The 17,298-nt window shown below is 43.1% G+C and overlaps 1 protein-coding gene across 5 annotated transcripts in view; it reads right to left on the minus strand.

The window, feature by feature from the left end:
* The window catches only part of LOC311532879 (uncharacterized protein C1orf159-like), a 60,315-nt gene that overhangs the window by 20,253 nt on the left and 22,764 nt on the right, over positions 1-17,298 (minus strand). Inside the window, exon 10 of one of the 5 annotated variants that reach the window (XM_084651807.1) lies at positions 11,976-14,863. The exons of the other annotated variants lie outside the window; for them this stretch is intronic. Within the exon in view, the coding sequence (XP_084507933.1) occupies positions 14,766-14,863 (98 nt within the window). The 3' untranslated portion in view covers positions 11,976-14,765. Of the gene's footprint in view, positions 1-11,975; positions 14,864-17,298 lie in introns of those variants that run through there. 5 annotated transcript variants of the gene reach the window in all.

Raw genomic sequence — 17,298 nt, forward strand, 5'->3', positions numbered from 1 at the left:
GATACAGACTAACCCGGCTGCTACTCAGAAACCAAGTGTAATTTTTTCTTGACATTTCCTCATAACTGTTGCCCCAGCCACTGGTCCCACTAAGCTCTGCGTGTGCACCAACAGATCTGAAACCCCGCACACATGGCGAAACACCGTGCCCTCAAAAATTTACACAGAAGGACAACAATGTTCACGGAAGAAAGTTTTTGCGCACACAGCCTGTCAAAAATTTGCACAGAAGAAATTTTTTGTACACCGGGCCTGCCAAAAATTAGAGGGAACATTGCCCCCTTCCCCCGAGCTTGCCCCTGCCTCCACCAATGCTGATTAATAAATGATCCAGGAAGGTTATAATGACAACAGAGTTTTCGCTCATCTTCCAGGTAATATCAAAGGAAAAAACCCCTTTGCAATCTCTCTCTTGCCTTAAAGCCCCAACAGTGCATTTGTAAGACTGGAGCATCAACCCGGACTTTGATTTCCCTGGCTTGTAGTTGCAAATACTATTCCAACAGTGGTGGTGAGGTATTTAATTTCCTTGTTTGATGCTGTGTAATAAAAAAGGAGGAGGAAACAAAAGGCTAATTTTCCACTGCTGTAGGAGGTTGTCAAATACTGAAAACAGTTCAGCGCTTGCCTTAATCTGTCACACAATCACTTAGTTACGATGCGTGCTGTTCGCCTCGGAAATTGATGAATAATAATTAACTACGGCTGTTCAGTTAGCATTGCTGAACGGTGCCGGAATGATTGGCAGGCCATGGAGACTTACAGTCTCACTAGCTACAGCATAGAGACAGCATGAGCAGTGCTGTCTAGGTCAGATTTGAACTGGTGACCTAGAGCTAAAAGACACCATTCCCAGCCCTCGAGTCGCAACAGTGGGTAGATGCAGGCTGTAGCTTTCGCTAGTGCATAAAGGCCTAGTTCCAAGACCGGCAGAACCCCCAGTGCAGCGCTGCACCTGAATTCTCCAGGTGCAGGAGGCCATGACGTAGATCCCGGGCCTGTTGGAGGAACACCAGAGTAACCCAGAGCCTGCCACCTGCATCGAAATTGGCTAGCGGCCAAATCCAGGACGCCCACACAAGGCAGCCAAGGGCTTTTTAATTACGGAGCGCTTTTATCTTTGTCTTTAATATCCTAGCCTCACCGCTGCCATCAGTCAGTCCCTTAGATGAAAGTGAGGTGCTTAATTAGACAGGCTCCTACCTGGCTAGAATGAGGTATATTCCTTCTCTGCCCACCCCCATTTCAATGCAGCGTGGAGGAAAATGGCTTATCTAAACTATACAGTTGTATATTTTGCAAGGGAAAGTACTTCCCTCTCAATTCCTTTGTCCATGCTCCAGTCCTGTCATCTCCGCCGCTGAATATAGTCATCTAAGCACAGAGGTTTGTTGTCAGTTTTAATGGGTCAAACCTACACTCACACCAGCCGTAAAATCATTATTAGCTATAGCCCACAGTTTTCTTAAGGAGATGAGCCCCAAAGTGGAAATCCAGACACTAGACCTGGATCCAAAGTTTTCACTAGAATGAGACCATCTTCCCAAACCTACATCTTTAAGGCAATAGAGGAACGGTGGAGACAGCCTGGAAACCCTTCCAGAGTCAATGTGAAAACAACGAAGAGTCCTTGTGGCACCTTAGAGACTAACAAATTTGTTTGGGCATAAGCTTTCGTGGGCTGGAACCCACTTCATCAGATGCTGGATGTGGCTGTGTTGGTGGTGCCCGTCAATGTAGTTATTCTAGGTAAACAGGGTTTGGATGGGTTTTCAAAACAGCAGCATGTGCCTGCCTGGGATTAGAAATGAGCCTGGAGCCTTTGTGCAAATCACACTTGACTCCAGGCTCTCACCTATAATGGCAATTGGCAACAGCTTTAAAGCCAAGAACTAATTCAGCCAAAATGCCCTACTAGGGAGATGAGCTGCATTATCTGGAGGATGCATGATCGTGTCGTGAGACTGTCCCCAACACTACCTCAGAGCAGTCTGACATTTGCAACCCCACCTGCATGCACCACAGGCTGCAAGCGCATTTGCAATAAACTGTGTTTCAAACCCTCAGGGGATATCCTTTTATTTACTCCCCACCCCCTTTCTTTTTTCAGCAAGTGCTTTGCTACCAATGGGACATCAATTTGCACATTCAATATAAGTGCCTACACGGATAAGCTTAGGGTTGGATCCACAGTCCTCTGAAGACAATGGAAGTGTGTCCCTTGATGTCAACGGGCTTTAGATGAGGTGGTTAAAAACACATCTAGACACCAGAGCACCGCACAGATAGTGCAACAAAACCACAGTCTGCCACCTAGCGCTTTACCCTTTTCCCTGCACTGCACACTGTGGCTACATGATACTGTATGATTGGCCTTCTGTTCCAAAAGCTCAAACCACTGGAGATGCTGTCCTGCAGAACATGGCCTATGACACGCAGCTGAACAGTTCCAGTTCCATGCAGCAGAGGGCAGCGGGACACAGATACAGACAATACGGACAAGTTCCCCCCCCCCATCTTATTACAAGAGAAAAACAACTAGGAGAAAAGAAACGTGACTCATTGAAATAAAAAAGCAAAAATACTACCGGTTAATGTTCCATGAGAAGGAGGCCAGGCCACCAAGAAGCCTTCAGGATCTCAGGGCCACTTATAGGGATATTGAGCAAATGTCATGTCTCTTAGGGGCTGATCCAAAAACCCAATCAGAAGTTGATGCTCCATTGACTTCGATGGGCTTTGGATCAGGCTCTTTGGCTGCACAGGTTATACCAAATATTTTCTATCCGCATGGGGGGTCACATGGACTCATACTAGAGCCAGACCCTTTATTTGAATGCCCCTTCTTAAAATGGGGTGTAGATATGGGGCGGGGAGGAACCTTAGCCAGCACGCCCATGGGTGTAGGTATCCAGGTCACAACAGCATGCTGTTTGTTTTCAGAAGCACTGACCAGAGCCCCACAATGTGGGATTGGCTATGTGGCAGGCTACAGACTGACGGAGGTATAGAGTACTGCGACTTCATGGGTTTAGGCAAGTCTATGCCATATTCAGCACACTGGGTTTCTGCATCATGTCGTCTTAGCACACCCGTCGCTAGCTGTCTGCGCATGGACAGGCTCACCTGCTGCGATAGTGACGAGACTGAGTTGAGGCTGCAGGTGTGGCTCATGGGGTGCTTTGCCTGACTCTAGCCTACAGGGTTTGGCATTAGGCATCTTATCGTCTGGGTGCTGCAGGAGATACTGTGGGTATGTGGTGGTAGACCGGCCACTGCGTGAATACATTTCAGATTGATTGTGCACAGACGTGGTAACGATACTGACTGTCACTCAGGGGTCGTAACGTTCTTCATAAAGCACTTGGAGATCTAAAGGTGAAAAGTGCTGTAGAAGAGCTAAGGATTAGCATAGAGAACTAAGGAAAAGTCATTCTAAACCTTATTTCTCTATCTGTTGAAATTCTTCTGTCCCCTGGTTTTGGCCAACAAATGTTTCCACTGTTCTTTCTGTGCTTTTGCAACACTGGCCCCGTGTGAGATTCTTCCTGGTTGGCGGAGCCCATGTCCGCGTGAGATAATGGCCTAGCAACCATTTGTGTGAGACCTAAATTAGTGCTTTGTACATTTTCTATTCGCAGAGTTGCCACTACATCTTCCTCAGCCTTGCTTGTCCAGTCCTGGACCTCTCCTGAACTGAGCTGTCAATCATCCCCCCATCCACTCACTAAGAGTTGTGGTTCTGGGAAGCGGAGCCCAGCTCTGACTAGGAGGAGCCTATCAAACCTTGAGAACTAAGCTGTGGGTGAAGCCCGAAGCCCTTCTATCTGCCAAGGTGCTGGAAGCTCCATAAATCAAATAACTTGGGTTCCTAATTCCTTTAGGCTCTTTTGACAATCCCAGCCTTAGAGTGAATAACCAGAGCCTGTGTGATCATCTCTACACAACCCGGGTAGCCACAGTAAACTCTTCAAGTCCTAGCTAAGCACGCACAAGCTCGGTATAAAATATAGCTGCATTCCTGGTTTTTCCAAAGCACTGATCTGGAGGGGAAAGACAGACCCATGACAACAAAAACCTCAGAAGCTTCAACTACAACTCATACCAAGCTGAAAAGGCATCTGAATGTGGATGATGTCCCAAAATGTATTGAGCAGTATGAGCAAGAAAACAAAATACTGGATGACATTGGCCAATGGACAATGACCACTGCCATGTGACAGGGGTTATATGACTGGGGACAGGATATAAAGATTAATCTCTTACCAACTATCCAGTGTGTCCCACCCTTATATCAAGGAAGTTGTTTGCCTTTTTGGTGCGAGCAATAACAGTCGTGCTAGATAGCTGTGATAGAATCCCGTAGCTCTCCTGCTCTGGCTGGTTCTTTAGATAAGGCGTAGGCAATAAGCAGTATCATCTGATGTGCATGAGGTTCAGTAATATTTAACTTTCTTGCAATTTTGTCAGCCATTCTCACTGCCACAATTGCAGGGTGTACCCGTTCTCCCTGAATCATGCTACCTTCTGCTTCCTACCCGCATGAAAACTTCTCTCCATTGCTGGCAATGAGGGGTTTGGTTGATTAGAACTAACTGAATGCGGATACCACAGGCTCAACCTGCCAGCCAGATGAGAATGCAGCTCACTTGCGCTTGGGTACGCTGGTTCAGCAATGCTGCCACTGGGCACTGAGCTCCTTTGGGTCAACGGATGATACAGTAAAACAGGAGTGGTCTGCTTTCAAATGGAAGCTGTGTCTTTGTAATTCTGGCTAAAGCACCTTTGTGTCGGGAACAGTGTCGTATGGGGACAGGGGATTTCAGTTCCCCAAATGTCTCCCATCTTGAACTTCAGTCATTCCATGACTGGTTAACAAAGAGCTTTACAAAATAAAATAAAAAAAGCCACCAAACATCATCCACGGGCAGCTAGAGATAAATAACAGCTTCTTGCTCAACAAATCTGCCCCAGGGCATTTGTGTCATTTCATTTGGCTGACAAAACCAAGCTGTTATCTGCTCTGTAGGCTCAGCAGAGCCAGTATCATGGTGGGACAGTGATTCTGGGCTGCTGCGTTCAAATTGTCAGCTAAAAGGCAATTGCAGAGTCTTCGTTACCCAGGTGCCCTCAGCCATAGTTGGGTGGCCTGACCGAGCCAGGGTATGGGGTAATAAGCTGAAATCTCATCTTCTGACTTGTAAACTAGGTTAATTTGAACTGAAGTCACAGGGAGAGAATAAATAGAGAACTGCATCACAGCTGTAACCACACTTCAAAGTGAACTTGTCAGACAGCCACAGTAGTAATTCAGTCTCTTTGGGGATTGCTTTCACAAACAATTGTACACTCTTATCTCCATCACAGAGATAAAGGCAAATCCTGCCATAGCTCTGAAAGCAGCAGCTGTGGTGTGCTTCTGCCTGAGGAGAAAGAGGAGGAATTTGCTCCACTGAGATGCCTGCCACATAAGAGATCTTGAGAGCAGGATGGATGGCTCTGTAAACGTGTAGAATCACAGAGAATTCTCTGTGAAGACAGTGGAGCTAGGCTGAGGATCTGGCCCAAAGCATTATAGGCCCCAAATCAGGAGAGCGTTTAAGTGCGTTCCTGGACGTGGATTTGTGTCCAGACCAAAATCAAATGTAAATACAGCCAGTTCATCCTTATGCAGAAGAGCCAAATGCAGCTTATTTTCAAGTCATCAGGACTGTATAGCATAAATATTGCTTACAATAGCTCACCGTAAACACTAAAACAGCCCTTCCACCTGTGCTCTCGTACACACGTGCCTGGTGTATATCAGCTAGTGTTTCTTCTCTGGTGTTTGTTATAAAGTAACCTCACATTTCAGGTCTGTAAAGTGGGGAGGAGGGGTGCTGGTGATGTCTGTTTACATAATAAAAACAGTTTGCTCCCGCTTATAAACCAGTTACAAGGAAGAAATCCATACAGGGAAAGCGAAGTTTATTGGCATTTCTGACATCAATCGGCTCTTTACTGGTATCCTTACAATAGAATAGTATACAGGATGATATAGTAGACACTTTGAACTTGGCTTCACATAACGCTTTATTATGACTGTTCAGCCAGATAAGACAATTACGGAAACTACATGGTGTATCAGAAAAGGAAGGGGAAAGGAGATAGTGGAGTGTGTCAAAACAAGCTCTTACCGGCTCCCAAGAAATAAACACTACTGCCAAGCACGTGACCTTCCTTCAAGACAGGCAGGAGGAAGCAACTGATACTAAATATTACAGATAGTAGAATAACGGGGCAATAAAATGAATGGGGCAACCTTCTTGGATGCTTAGAGTCCTTTATGGGCTAGCCTTGTTCTTGCTGGAAGTATCACAACCAGGAAACTTTCCTGGACAAGAGTTCAACAAGGAAGAACTGGGAGGATTTAGGCTGGGGTAGCGTTTAGTAGCAAGAGATGCATTAGTGGCTTACCTGCAGTATATTATTCAGCCACTAGTTGTCTGTGTGCTGGACAGAGTTCGAGTAAATAAAGGACACAAAGATGGAATTTCAGCTGTGTGGAGGACCGGGCCCTAGCTTAAACCTCCGGTATAGTTGGCTCAGATTGTTTGCTTCCTGCCTCTCTTCCAGCGTTTCAGTTCTTTCACATGCAGCCGTTCTACCTACCCCCCTCTAGGTGAGGAACGCGCTCCATCAGCCTTTTTACAAACGATCTGCCATTGAGTCCCTCCTTGACCCCTTGGAGTAACATAAAATTCATCCTACAGTGCCATCAATTATTTATTAGTAACCATGTGCTCGCCAACATGTCTCGCATCAAAATGGACAGGGAGGGAGGAAGAGTGTGCGGGCTTTTTTCTTCTTTTGGCCATGAAAATAAAAAGACGGAAAGAGAGAAGAGGGGAAAAAAGTAGAAGAAATCATCTCTTTTCTCTTTGTCCTTTAGCATCCCTATCTCTTTTGTCCTTTTCTCTTCTCCCTCTCAGTACCTCCTCTTCCCTTCCTCCACAACACTGTCTCCCTCTTTCCCCCAAATATTGGGAATGGAACTACAGAAAACATACAAGATACTTTATACTGAGCAGGAGTACTTGTGGCACCTTAGAGACTAACCAATTTATTTGAGCATAAGCTTTCGTGAGCTACAGCTCACTTCATCAAAGTGTTAGTCTGTAGCTCACGAAAGCTTATGCTCAAATAAATTGGTTAGTCTCTAAGGTGCCACAAGTACTCCTTTTCTTTTTGCGAATACAGACTAACATGGCTGTTACTCTGAAACCTGTCTTTATACTGAGCCTAATTGCTGCTCAGAATGGGTACAATACCTGGACACCAGCCCGACTAGAGGGTAGAATAGATCTAACTGGGATGTTGTAACTGAATGCCATTGAGTACTTTTCCTCGAGATTTTTTTCTTTTATTTGTTTTTGGCCAATGGACACACCTCAAGTAAACTCCATTGTACAGGTCAGCTTGAGTTTCATTTTGGATTTGCCTGTGTGCCAGAAGACCATCTGGCTAGCGAGAACTCATTATTTAAAACTCTAGGGTTGATTTTACCAATGTTTTCTAAAAACTTCAGAACCTGTATTACTTTCTATTCGCCCTTCCCCGTCCCTCTTTATCATTTTCAGCATGGGGATTCCAAGAGATGATAAATAACCAAACCGTATCTTTTATGGTGCTGAGTCATTAAATCATGTTGCCCTTGTATAATTCTCATCTGGTATAGCATTTTTAATATTACATCAGCTCTCAGGTCAGAGCACAGATGCAAAAATAATTGGTTAAAACTAGTATGTAAAGTCTTTGGATTGCAATTAGCTTCTGATGAATACACACAGTACTTAGGCTACTACGTGTTTAGATGCATTATCTCATCAGCCAGCGATGCAATTGGCAATCCACATCCGTGCCTTCTTGTGCCGTGCTGGTCACCTGACTAAGAGTTATGTTTCAGGTTTCAGTCTGCTCTCGCTGCAAATGGATCCTGGCTTACTTTAAAACAAAACAAAACCCCACACACACACACACACACACACACACACAGAGTTGCTATACTGGTTTGGGGCACTTTATTTATAAAGCATTGCAGTTTTACAAGGCATAAAAAAGTGCTGAACAAATAGACCTCCTGCCCTGCAAAATGTACAAATCTAAAGTCCTTGCAACTTTAGTGGTTATGGAAGGGGCTGCATGACAGCTCTGGAGCTTGTGGGCCAGAACCTCCTCTCCCATTATTACACTGGCGTAGCTTCTCTGGTTTCCATCCTGTTGTTCCTGATTTACACCAGCATGAGAGAAGAAAGTCAGTCCCTGAATTGACCTACTCAGTATCAGGCAGAACAGAAGTTGCTCGGCCAGTTTCTCAACTCTGACCTTTAGTGATTGGAGGAAAGTTCTCTCTGGGTGCTCATTCATTCTTGGGCCTCTGTCAAGACTGCCAACCTGGCCAGTTAGTACCGGTTCTGATAGTGGTTTGTGACATGGACACTTACTCATTAGGGAACTGACACACAGGCCAAAGTCATTGCACGGCAACAATTTGTGGTCATTAATGATTTGCGCTGGATTTGAATCAGCCGCCGATGCTAAGCAAGGCTCTGTTTCTCATTAGCTGCCTTCAGTCAACTAGTGACCTGGGCTTTACTAATTACAGCTCATTTCCTAATACTTTACATGTTGGTAGCTCATTATATAACACGTAAAACACCCATCGAACAAGAATTCCTTTCTTTGTACACTTATCCGCAAACTTTGGTGGTGTTGGTATGTCTACTATTAGACACATTTTTGCATCACTTTAAGGCACTGACTAAAATAGTTTGAGTGTATCATTTAAATGGGTCACAAAGTGCTTAGGAAAATATAACTGGCTGGAATCAACAGTTCCCCCCAGTAGAAGGTTAGTATTTCACATCATAAGGCTGGGAATGCCTGTTAGTGTGGAGCACATACAAATAAAGATTTCACCTCCTGTCCTCTCCAGTCTATTTCTGAGGTATGTAGTGCTCTGATGCCCAAGAAACACAATGTACGTGGTGGCCAGGGGTGTGATTGGTTCTGGTGCAGAGTAGCATTAATGTTAGAAACAGAGCCATGGCCATGAAAGGACAGTGAAGTAGTGGTATATTTTAGAAGGGAAGAAGGGGAAGTGATTGAAATGAAAACTTTATAGACACTGATGTCACCAGGATCGTGAGCTATGAGGTCACAGGAATTTGAAGAGCTGGCAGATTGTAGTGCAGTGTTCTGGATCGGCTATAGCCCTTTAGGAAGTAAATCCAAAGGATTACAGTTTTACACGGACTAAGGTTGTGAAACAGAGGGGAACATTTTAATTTGATGAGTATGATGGTATAGGGAAGAGAGGTTGCAACAAAGCCAATGATCTATTTATAAACATTGCTCATTATACAATGAAACTGACAGGTCTACAGCCTAATCCCTCCTACATTGGTTCTATTACCAAAAAATAAAGCCAGGATGATGGTGAAATCCTAATCCTTTGTAGCAAATAGTTTACAGAGTTGCATTATATCATATTGAAAACTATTGTTTAAAAACAGTTTTCTCTACATGCTTTGGGTAAAGATACATAATTGCATTTCTGTAATTCAGTTTTTTTCAGAGACTGGGATTCATCTGAATGCTGTTGCATCCAATCAGTTAACAATAAAAAACATGGCAAGGCACGGATTGTAAAATGATCAAGTTTACACCATTTCATTTCTTCTTTCCCAGAGAGCATTAAAAATAAATGACAAAGATGCAAAGTAGCTTTTATACATGCTAATAGACCTCACAGTGTCCTGTGGCAAGAGGAATGCAAGCAAAATTCAACACAAAATGGAGCCTCTAGGCATGTTCCTTAAAACACACTTCTACCCATGGCAGTGCTAACACAGGACGAAATCATCCTCTGGTCTGAGCAGGTACGACTCCTACTGAAGCCAATGGACATTGTATCATTGTGGAGACTGTTTTGTTGAAGCACAAATGGTGTACCTATCTGGGGGTTTGCATTAGATGGCACTCTCACCTGGTCACTCAGCTGCTTAAAACTCCCTACACAGCCTTACATGGGGCTTAAATGGGATGGAGGGGTTTGGGCCATTTTGCATTGGCTTGGTGTCTTCCCTATCCCATTCCCTCTAGCTGCGTAGAAGAATGAATGTGCGAGTGATAAACCTTAGCTAAGCCATTTGCCTACAAAGAAACACTGTCTTTTTTTCCCCTCCACACACCCACACCACCTCGCTCACACTCTATTGATTTCTTTTTCAGGATGACTTCCTCCTGTCCCTGCGTTTATTATAAGGAAGTTGTAGAATTCCCTTAAGACGCTGTATACATTTCCCAGAGATACTCCCTGGGGAAACTTTCCCTGGGAGGAATGAGTGCAAGAAAGGCTCAAGAGGCAATCTCAGGACAGGTAGATTCCAGAAATCTAGGTCCAGGCTCACTTTGGGCTCTAATCCAAGTCATTTATGGCAGGGCCAAGAAGGGGAGGAGTCCCAACCATAGTTAGCTGCCCATACAAATTTACAGACACTAGCCATACAGTGAAGAATTGCTGCTATACTTGTCTAGCTGAGGGGAATGTCATTTCTGCATCAGTTACTCAGTCCAAAGCAGCAGGATGCCAGCACCAGCATTTTGGAAAGAGTACATAATTGGGTATCAGATTTTACACTTACTGTCCAAAAAGTGATTGTCCATCATACTCTCCTCAATACAGTGCACACTCACCTTCAGCTGGTGGCATGAATATCTTAGAAAAGAGACAGCCCCTCTCAGGTATGCCCTATACGCTGCCTCAGTCTGTTCTCTGCTGTTATATGCTTACTTAGCGCCTACTCTCCGCAGTTCACTTCCTGTTCCATCTAATGAATTCAATCAAGTGGCTAACAGCTCAGGCACTGACCACTTCATCTTCAAGAAGGTTGTTCTGTTTTGGCATGTGCTTTGGCTCAGAGTCCAATTAACTGACAAAACATCTTTCGAGTTTCGGCTCCCAGGGGATCATTTTCATTGCCTGAATCTTTTCATACATTGCATTCTCATCCTTGCTTTGACAACACTTTTTTGGAATTTTCCCAGTGCCTACATAGTAGGTACAAAAGCTTTTTTGGCTTGTCCCTGTGCCTACTGCTGAAAATAGCATGTTTCCCATGTATAGGATCGCTGCTCAACTCTTACCTTTGTATTTATTTAACCATCTGTAGTTCGGCTGTCTGACTGTGCACAATACTTTCCATTGGCTCATCTCTCACTGTTACTCTGAATATTTGCAAAGTAAATTTGAGGAAAACAAAACACACCCTCCTGTTTACAGTAAAGAACGTCCCATCAAACTCCTTTCAGAAAGAAACGCTTTACTATGAAGGGATTAGAGGTCTGTAAGAATTTGATTGTAGCTAAAGAGAACTTATTGTTCAGATTTACAAGTGTTACACTACATCGCTTTCATGTATGGAAGGGTCTACTTTACCTTACAGCCTCATTGTGTTAGATTTTTTTCTTGCTACCCTCATCTGTCTCTTTAGTACAAGATCCACACAACCTTATGTCAATTCAGTGACGTGAAATTTAAACAACCATTTACTTCAGACCAAATTCTCAGCTATCATAACTACACTAACTTCAGTGGAGTTATTGTCAGTAGAAAATTTGGCCCATCACCTCTGAATTCAGGCATAAAGGGTGATTTATTTCTTGCTTTAAATCAGGGGTCGGCAACCTTTCAGAAGTGGCGTGCCGAGTCTTCATTTATTCACTCTAATTTAAGGTTTCGCGTGCCAGTAATACATTTTAACGTTTTTAGAAGGTCTCTTTCTATAAGTCTATAATATATAACTAAACTATTGTTGTATGCAAAGTAATTAAGTTTTTTAAAATGTTTAAGAAGTTTCATTTAAAATTAAATTAAAATGAAGAGCCCCCTGGACCGGTGGCCAGGACCCGGGCAGCGTGAGTGCCACTGAAAATCAGCTCGCGTGCCGCCTTTGACCCGCGTGCCATAGGTTGCCTACCCCTGCTTTAGATCCTTGTAAATGAGCATTTATAATGGTAAACAAGTTAAAGGGGACAAGTTTCAGTGCTTCTGGAGGCAAACAGATTCTCAAGGAATTCTGCTCCCCTCCCCTCTTATTGCCCTGCTATCATATTGCATAATTGGACAGGAGAATTATGGACATTTTTACTTTCTCCTGAAAGGTGAGCTATGGAAGAGGCAACACGCCAAGTGAGAAGGGTCAGAGATTTGCTTCTTGTGCTAAGTTTGCCCCTTCCTGTGCTTAGAAAGGAAATACATGCATGACCTCAACAATAGTTAAAAAAGCTGAAAGGTGTTTATTTTGGCACAATTTAAAAATACCCCAGTACATTAAATATCAGTCCTTTGTCCTTGAATTAACCATTTACAGCTCAAGACTCAGTCATCAAGTGTTCAATAAAGCCAACTGTATGGGGGAGAAAACAACAACTCCACACTATGCATTTAACATGACAGTGCAAAACAACAACAACAACAAAAACTAATGAGGTTCTGTCCAGGGATCCAGTTGGGTCAGACAACATTAAAGTGATCTGAGCAAACTACAAAGCCCATGGGAATAACATTTGCTGTGTTCGAAAAGTTTGACAGAAAGTTACGTTAGCTCTGCGAAACCTGAACTCTGTCTTGGGCGTGAGGGGAGAAGGACAAAGCATCTAATACTTGGCACTAAACTGTTACAGTGATGCACTTGAGGCTCAGACAGGGTTCATCAGACAGATACATACATGTAGCAGTGACATGGGCCAGTGACAGTCCCCTCAGAGCAATGGAGAGAATGACTCATCAATGATTTATGTATGGAAAGAATTGATGAGCAACTATGCCATGCAAGGATGCAGTTTCATCGGCAGATTCATAAGCAGAAACTTCCTCCCATTAAAGATGTAATATCTTTGCATTGTATCATTGCATAGTTACTTCTTTTTCCTATAAGGTTGTTTCTGACACTTCATCAGTTCATAGCCCCTATGCCTTCCTACCACCTCAAAATGTCATTTGTATCAGAGGTAAATCCTATTGACATGTAGAGAACAGACATAAACAGTAACTCTGACAAAACACCCACCTCCTGGTTTGCGGATAGACAAACTATACACATACAGTACTTACATACAGAAGCTTCCCCTCTCAAACGGCCTGACTGACTGCGGCTGTTAAGTTTTAGCAGACAGAAAAAATAGCAATTAAAACTAGGTTGGATTTAACCATAGCAGGGGAGTCAAAGTTTTACATATAGTAGTTCAATGTGTATGGTTAGCAGGCCCCGCTCCTTCAGTTTCCTCTTTAGCCCCACTGCCTTTGACCTCACTAGAGGAAAGCTGCAAAATGAGAGGTTCCATTCTCAGGTAAGAAATTCAAACAGTTTACACTACATTAAAATGTGCATAAAATAGATATCCAATAAAAAAAGACTATTAGCTCCTCCCTGCCCCCACCCCAAACCGTAACTCTATAAGCTTTGAACAAGCCTCTGGCCATAGGCAGAGTGGGTATCTGAATCATGAGGTTTACACTCTCCACATTGGTGTCACATTGGCCTGAGACAGCTACTTTAGCATTTTTAGAGATAAGGATCAATTGTTGTGTTCTTGAAATCATGATGGCTACCATTGGCTAGTGACAAAAATCCACCATGAGTCATTTCCTCTAAAGAACCCATTGTGGTAGTGAGGTTTAAACAAAGGCAGGTGATGTGTGGGGGAAGTCAAAAGCTAAGGTGCTGATCTGTAGGCCTCATGCACACAAATGGAGGATTAGATTGGGGAAACCCTGACTTGTGTTGTGTTAGGGAAACCCTTACTTGAGAATTCCCATGACAACTCCAGTTGAAATCAGTGTGTGTAAGTGCTCAGGGTGGCTCAACCTAGCTTACAGAGTGTGCCTTCCTTTACACTGCAACAGCCACCCTCAGGAAATGCTGGAATGAGGGAAGGCTGGGTGTCTCAGTGGGGCAGAAATAGCAGCTTATCAACTACAAAGCCACAGCAAATGGATCCTCATGTAGGGCCTGATCTAAAAGCCCATGAAATTCACTGGAGAAACTCCCATCAACTTCATGGGCTTTGGTTCAGACCCATACTGACCACAGTCTTCAGCAGCACTTAGGATGACAATATCTGGATACAGGTGGGTCTAAACTTACAGTTATAAACCATGGTCCTCTATGACTGAGAAGCTGAAGAAGATGCTTCTGAAGGCATCAATTTTTGCATTGAGATACTTCATGTAAAATACATTTGTATTTTCCTGCAGCATTAAAGCCATGGCACTTAGAGTTAACATTTACAAACGTGTCCTTTAAACAAGCCCACCTCCAAAACTCTGTGTTGGCCTGCTGCACTGAGGGCTTCTGCTCTACAACCAGACAGCTGATCACAATGCAGGAAAATGGATCTTGCCAAAGCTGAAAGTGTTCCAAAAAAGGCAGACTCTTTGCAGATTTTAACATAGCTTCTGTTAGGAGACAAATGAAGCCACAGAGCTAGAAAAGTGCTTTTCAAGCCCATCAAAGCAGTTCACAGAACTGGATATTTCCTATAGTCATCACGTTTGCATTAGTTCAATTCCTCTGTCCACGTTTGGCACAAACCCATTTGACACAGTGGCTCGGTTTGCTTTTAGGTCAGCTGCTCCTGACATTTTCCTGGCATTCCAGTGGCTACGGAAAGTTTCTCCAACACTGTGCATATTTATTAAGTCCTCAGGAAAGTTTTGAAGGCTAAACATTGCTGACCCTGGTTTCTGCAGAAGGGATCATAGCAGTGGATGCAGACATCACTAACGACCGCTCTCGTCTGACATAGCGTGGCTTTCGAACTGAAAGGGTGGGCACAGACACACAGTTAGCAACTGCTATCTAGTCATGTCTTCATAATTAATTCATACCTAAACACATCAGCCAATGATCCAAAAGTAGCTATTGTTATTCTGGAATATAGAGAAGAAAATTCGACCGATGACTAAAGATTAAGAAAGCCCACTAATACACCTCTTCTGAAGAAAGCACTTAAGTTACTTATTGAACTGGGTGCTCATTGGATACCAGTGTTTCCATTATTATTTCTATCTTCAGCCTTACAAAGATAAGCCACATATTATTCATGTTTTATGGCTATAGGAACCAAGGCAGAGAGGCTAAGACACTTGCACCCACTCAGGCTCTCAGGATCAGAGCCAAGATTAGAATTCAGGAGTTCCTGGTTCTATTAGATTATATCTCCCTGAAGCCCAGAACAAATTCAGACAAGGGCTTTGTCTACACTGGCACTTCGTCAGCAAAACTTTTATTGTTCAGGGGTGTTAAAAAGCACACGTACACCCCCAAACGACAAAAGTTTTACTGACGAAAAGCGTCAGTGTGAACAGTGCTTTGTCGGCAGGAACGCTCTCCTGCCAACAACGCTGCTGCCGCTCGTGAGGGGTGGAAGTTTTTTGTCGGCAGGAGAGAGCTGGAGAGTTTTTTGTCGGCAGCAGCTACACTGCATGCCTTTTAGTGGCATGGTTGTAGTGGCACAGCCGTGTTGCTAAAAGCCTCGTAGTGTAGCCATAGCCTTAGAGTCAGCATGCTGCCTGCAGGAAGGCCTAAAATTAAGATTGTGGTAACCAAGATTTAAATCTTAATTCTTGCAGCTTAGATTTTAAAATAATCCACATACACCCACACAATGAAAGTAAACAGTTTGGCTTGTTTAAAATCCCCCTCCCCCAACAACATTTTATCCAGTTCCTGGAAGGCTTGATTGGTCTTCCTTTAAAGTCGATATGAGTTTCACCATTATCTTCAGAGTACACAGATCAGACATATAGAGTAGAATTGCAGAGTTCCAAACAGACCGGTCAACCACACACCTCATTTGGAACCAGAAGTGCACAATTAGGCAGCAGCAGAGAAAAAAGAAACAAACAAACAAAACAAACAAACAAGAGCAAATACAGTACAGTACTGTTAAATTACTAAAAAATATAACGTCAATTTTTTTTTTAAACTTCCCTTTAAGGAAACTGTTTCTGTGCTTGTTTCATTTAAATGAAGATGGTTAAAAGCAGCATTTTTTTTCTGCATAGTAAAGTTTCGAAGCTGTATTAAGTCAACGTTCAGTTGTAAACTTTTGAAAGAACCACCATAACGTTTTGTTCAGAGTTACGAACAACCTCCATTCCTGAGGTGTTCGTAACTCTGAGGTTCTACTGTACAGTGTACACTAGTTTTCAGTAGTGTCCTGATTAAATAATTAGATTTACCCTATTAGGCAGTACAAGTTTCTTTGATACCTACATGTGAAATAAGCAAATACAGTTTTGTAGTATTTGTAATGTTACGTATCACTGAATTCGTTTTTGACTTTGCATTGTTTTCAGAAATACTTGAAACTTGAAAGAGTGCTTACTTTTTTATTTGACAAAGAGTGATTGATTTCACCTTCTCCCATGTTTTGAATGGAGAAGTAGCCAATATTCTGTTTCAGACAAGGGCTGTTCTGTTTGTTTCATTAAGCTTTCTTGTTTGCACATCAGCATCACAGATAGCTACAGCTTTGAGAATAATATTTGTTAGTGTATTGCTGCTTTTTTTGGTGGCCTCTGAGTCTGCTTTTTTCCTGCAATTCTCAGTAGAGGTTTGTTAAGAATAAATAAAGACATCCCTAGAATGGATTATTTAATCATACACTCAGCACTGCTTGAAAGAATGTGCGTTTAAAAAGAACGAACGAAAGAGGACTGGTTAGATGAGCACCAATCCAGAGAACGGGTTACTGCCTGAATTTTTCATGCTTAATACAGCCTTTCCAAACCCTGCCCCCACCAATTTGCATGTTCCAAACACCATGTAAGTGTAATTTGTTAGAAGAGGTGTGACATGCTTCAATCCAGTGAGCCTGAAAATGAGCCACCCAGGAATCCTCAAGATGTTCCAGCCCTGAAAACATGTCCCATCCTGAATAATTCAGTTTTTGAACACCTCTGAAAACCTGAACCCTCATCCATCTATTTCTAAGCTGTCTATCTCCTAGCTGCCAGAGATACCATTAAGGAAGCAGCACTTCTACTAGATAATGAAGTTGTCCATGTTAATTACTCAAATGACACTAGATTAACAAAAAAGTTAATATTACAGACACTGTCATACTTCTGTCCCCAAAACAGACTTTGTGGTTTGAATTCTGGAGTTTATATATGTCTACTTACTGGGTATTCCTGGCATTTCCACAATGAGATTCAGATTTTTGGGGATATTCCTAGGTAGTTTTGTA

Source organism: Lepidochelys olivacea, assembly GCF_965140295.1.
Source record: "Lepidochelys olivacea isolate rLepOli2 genome assembly, chromosome: 18".
NCBI classification, from domain to species: Eukaryota; Metazoa; Chordata; order Testudines; family Cheloniidae; genus Lepidochelys; species Lepidochelys olivacea.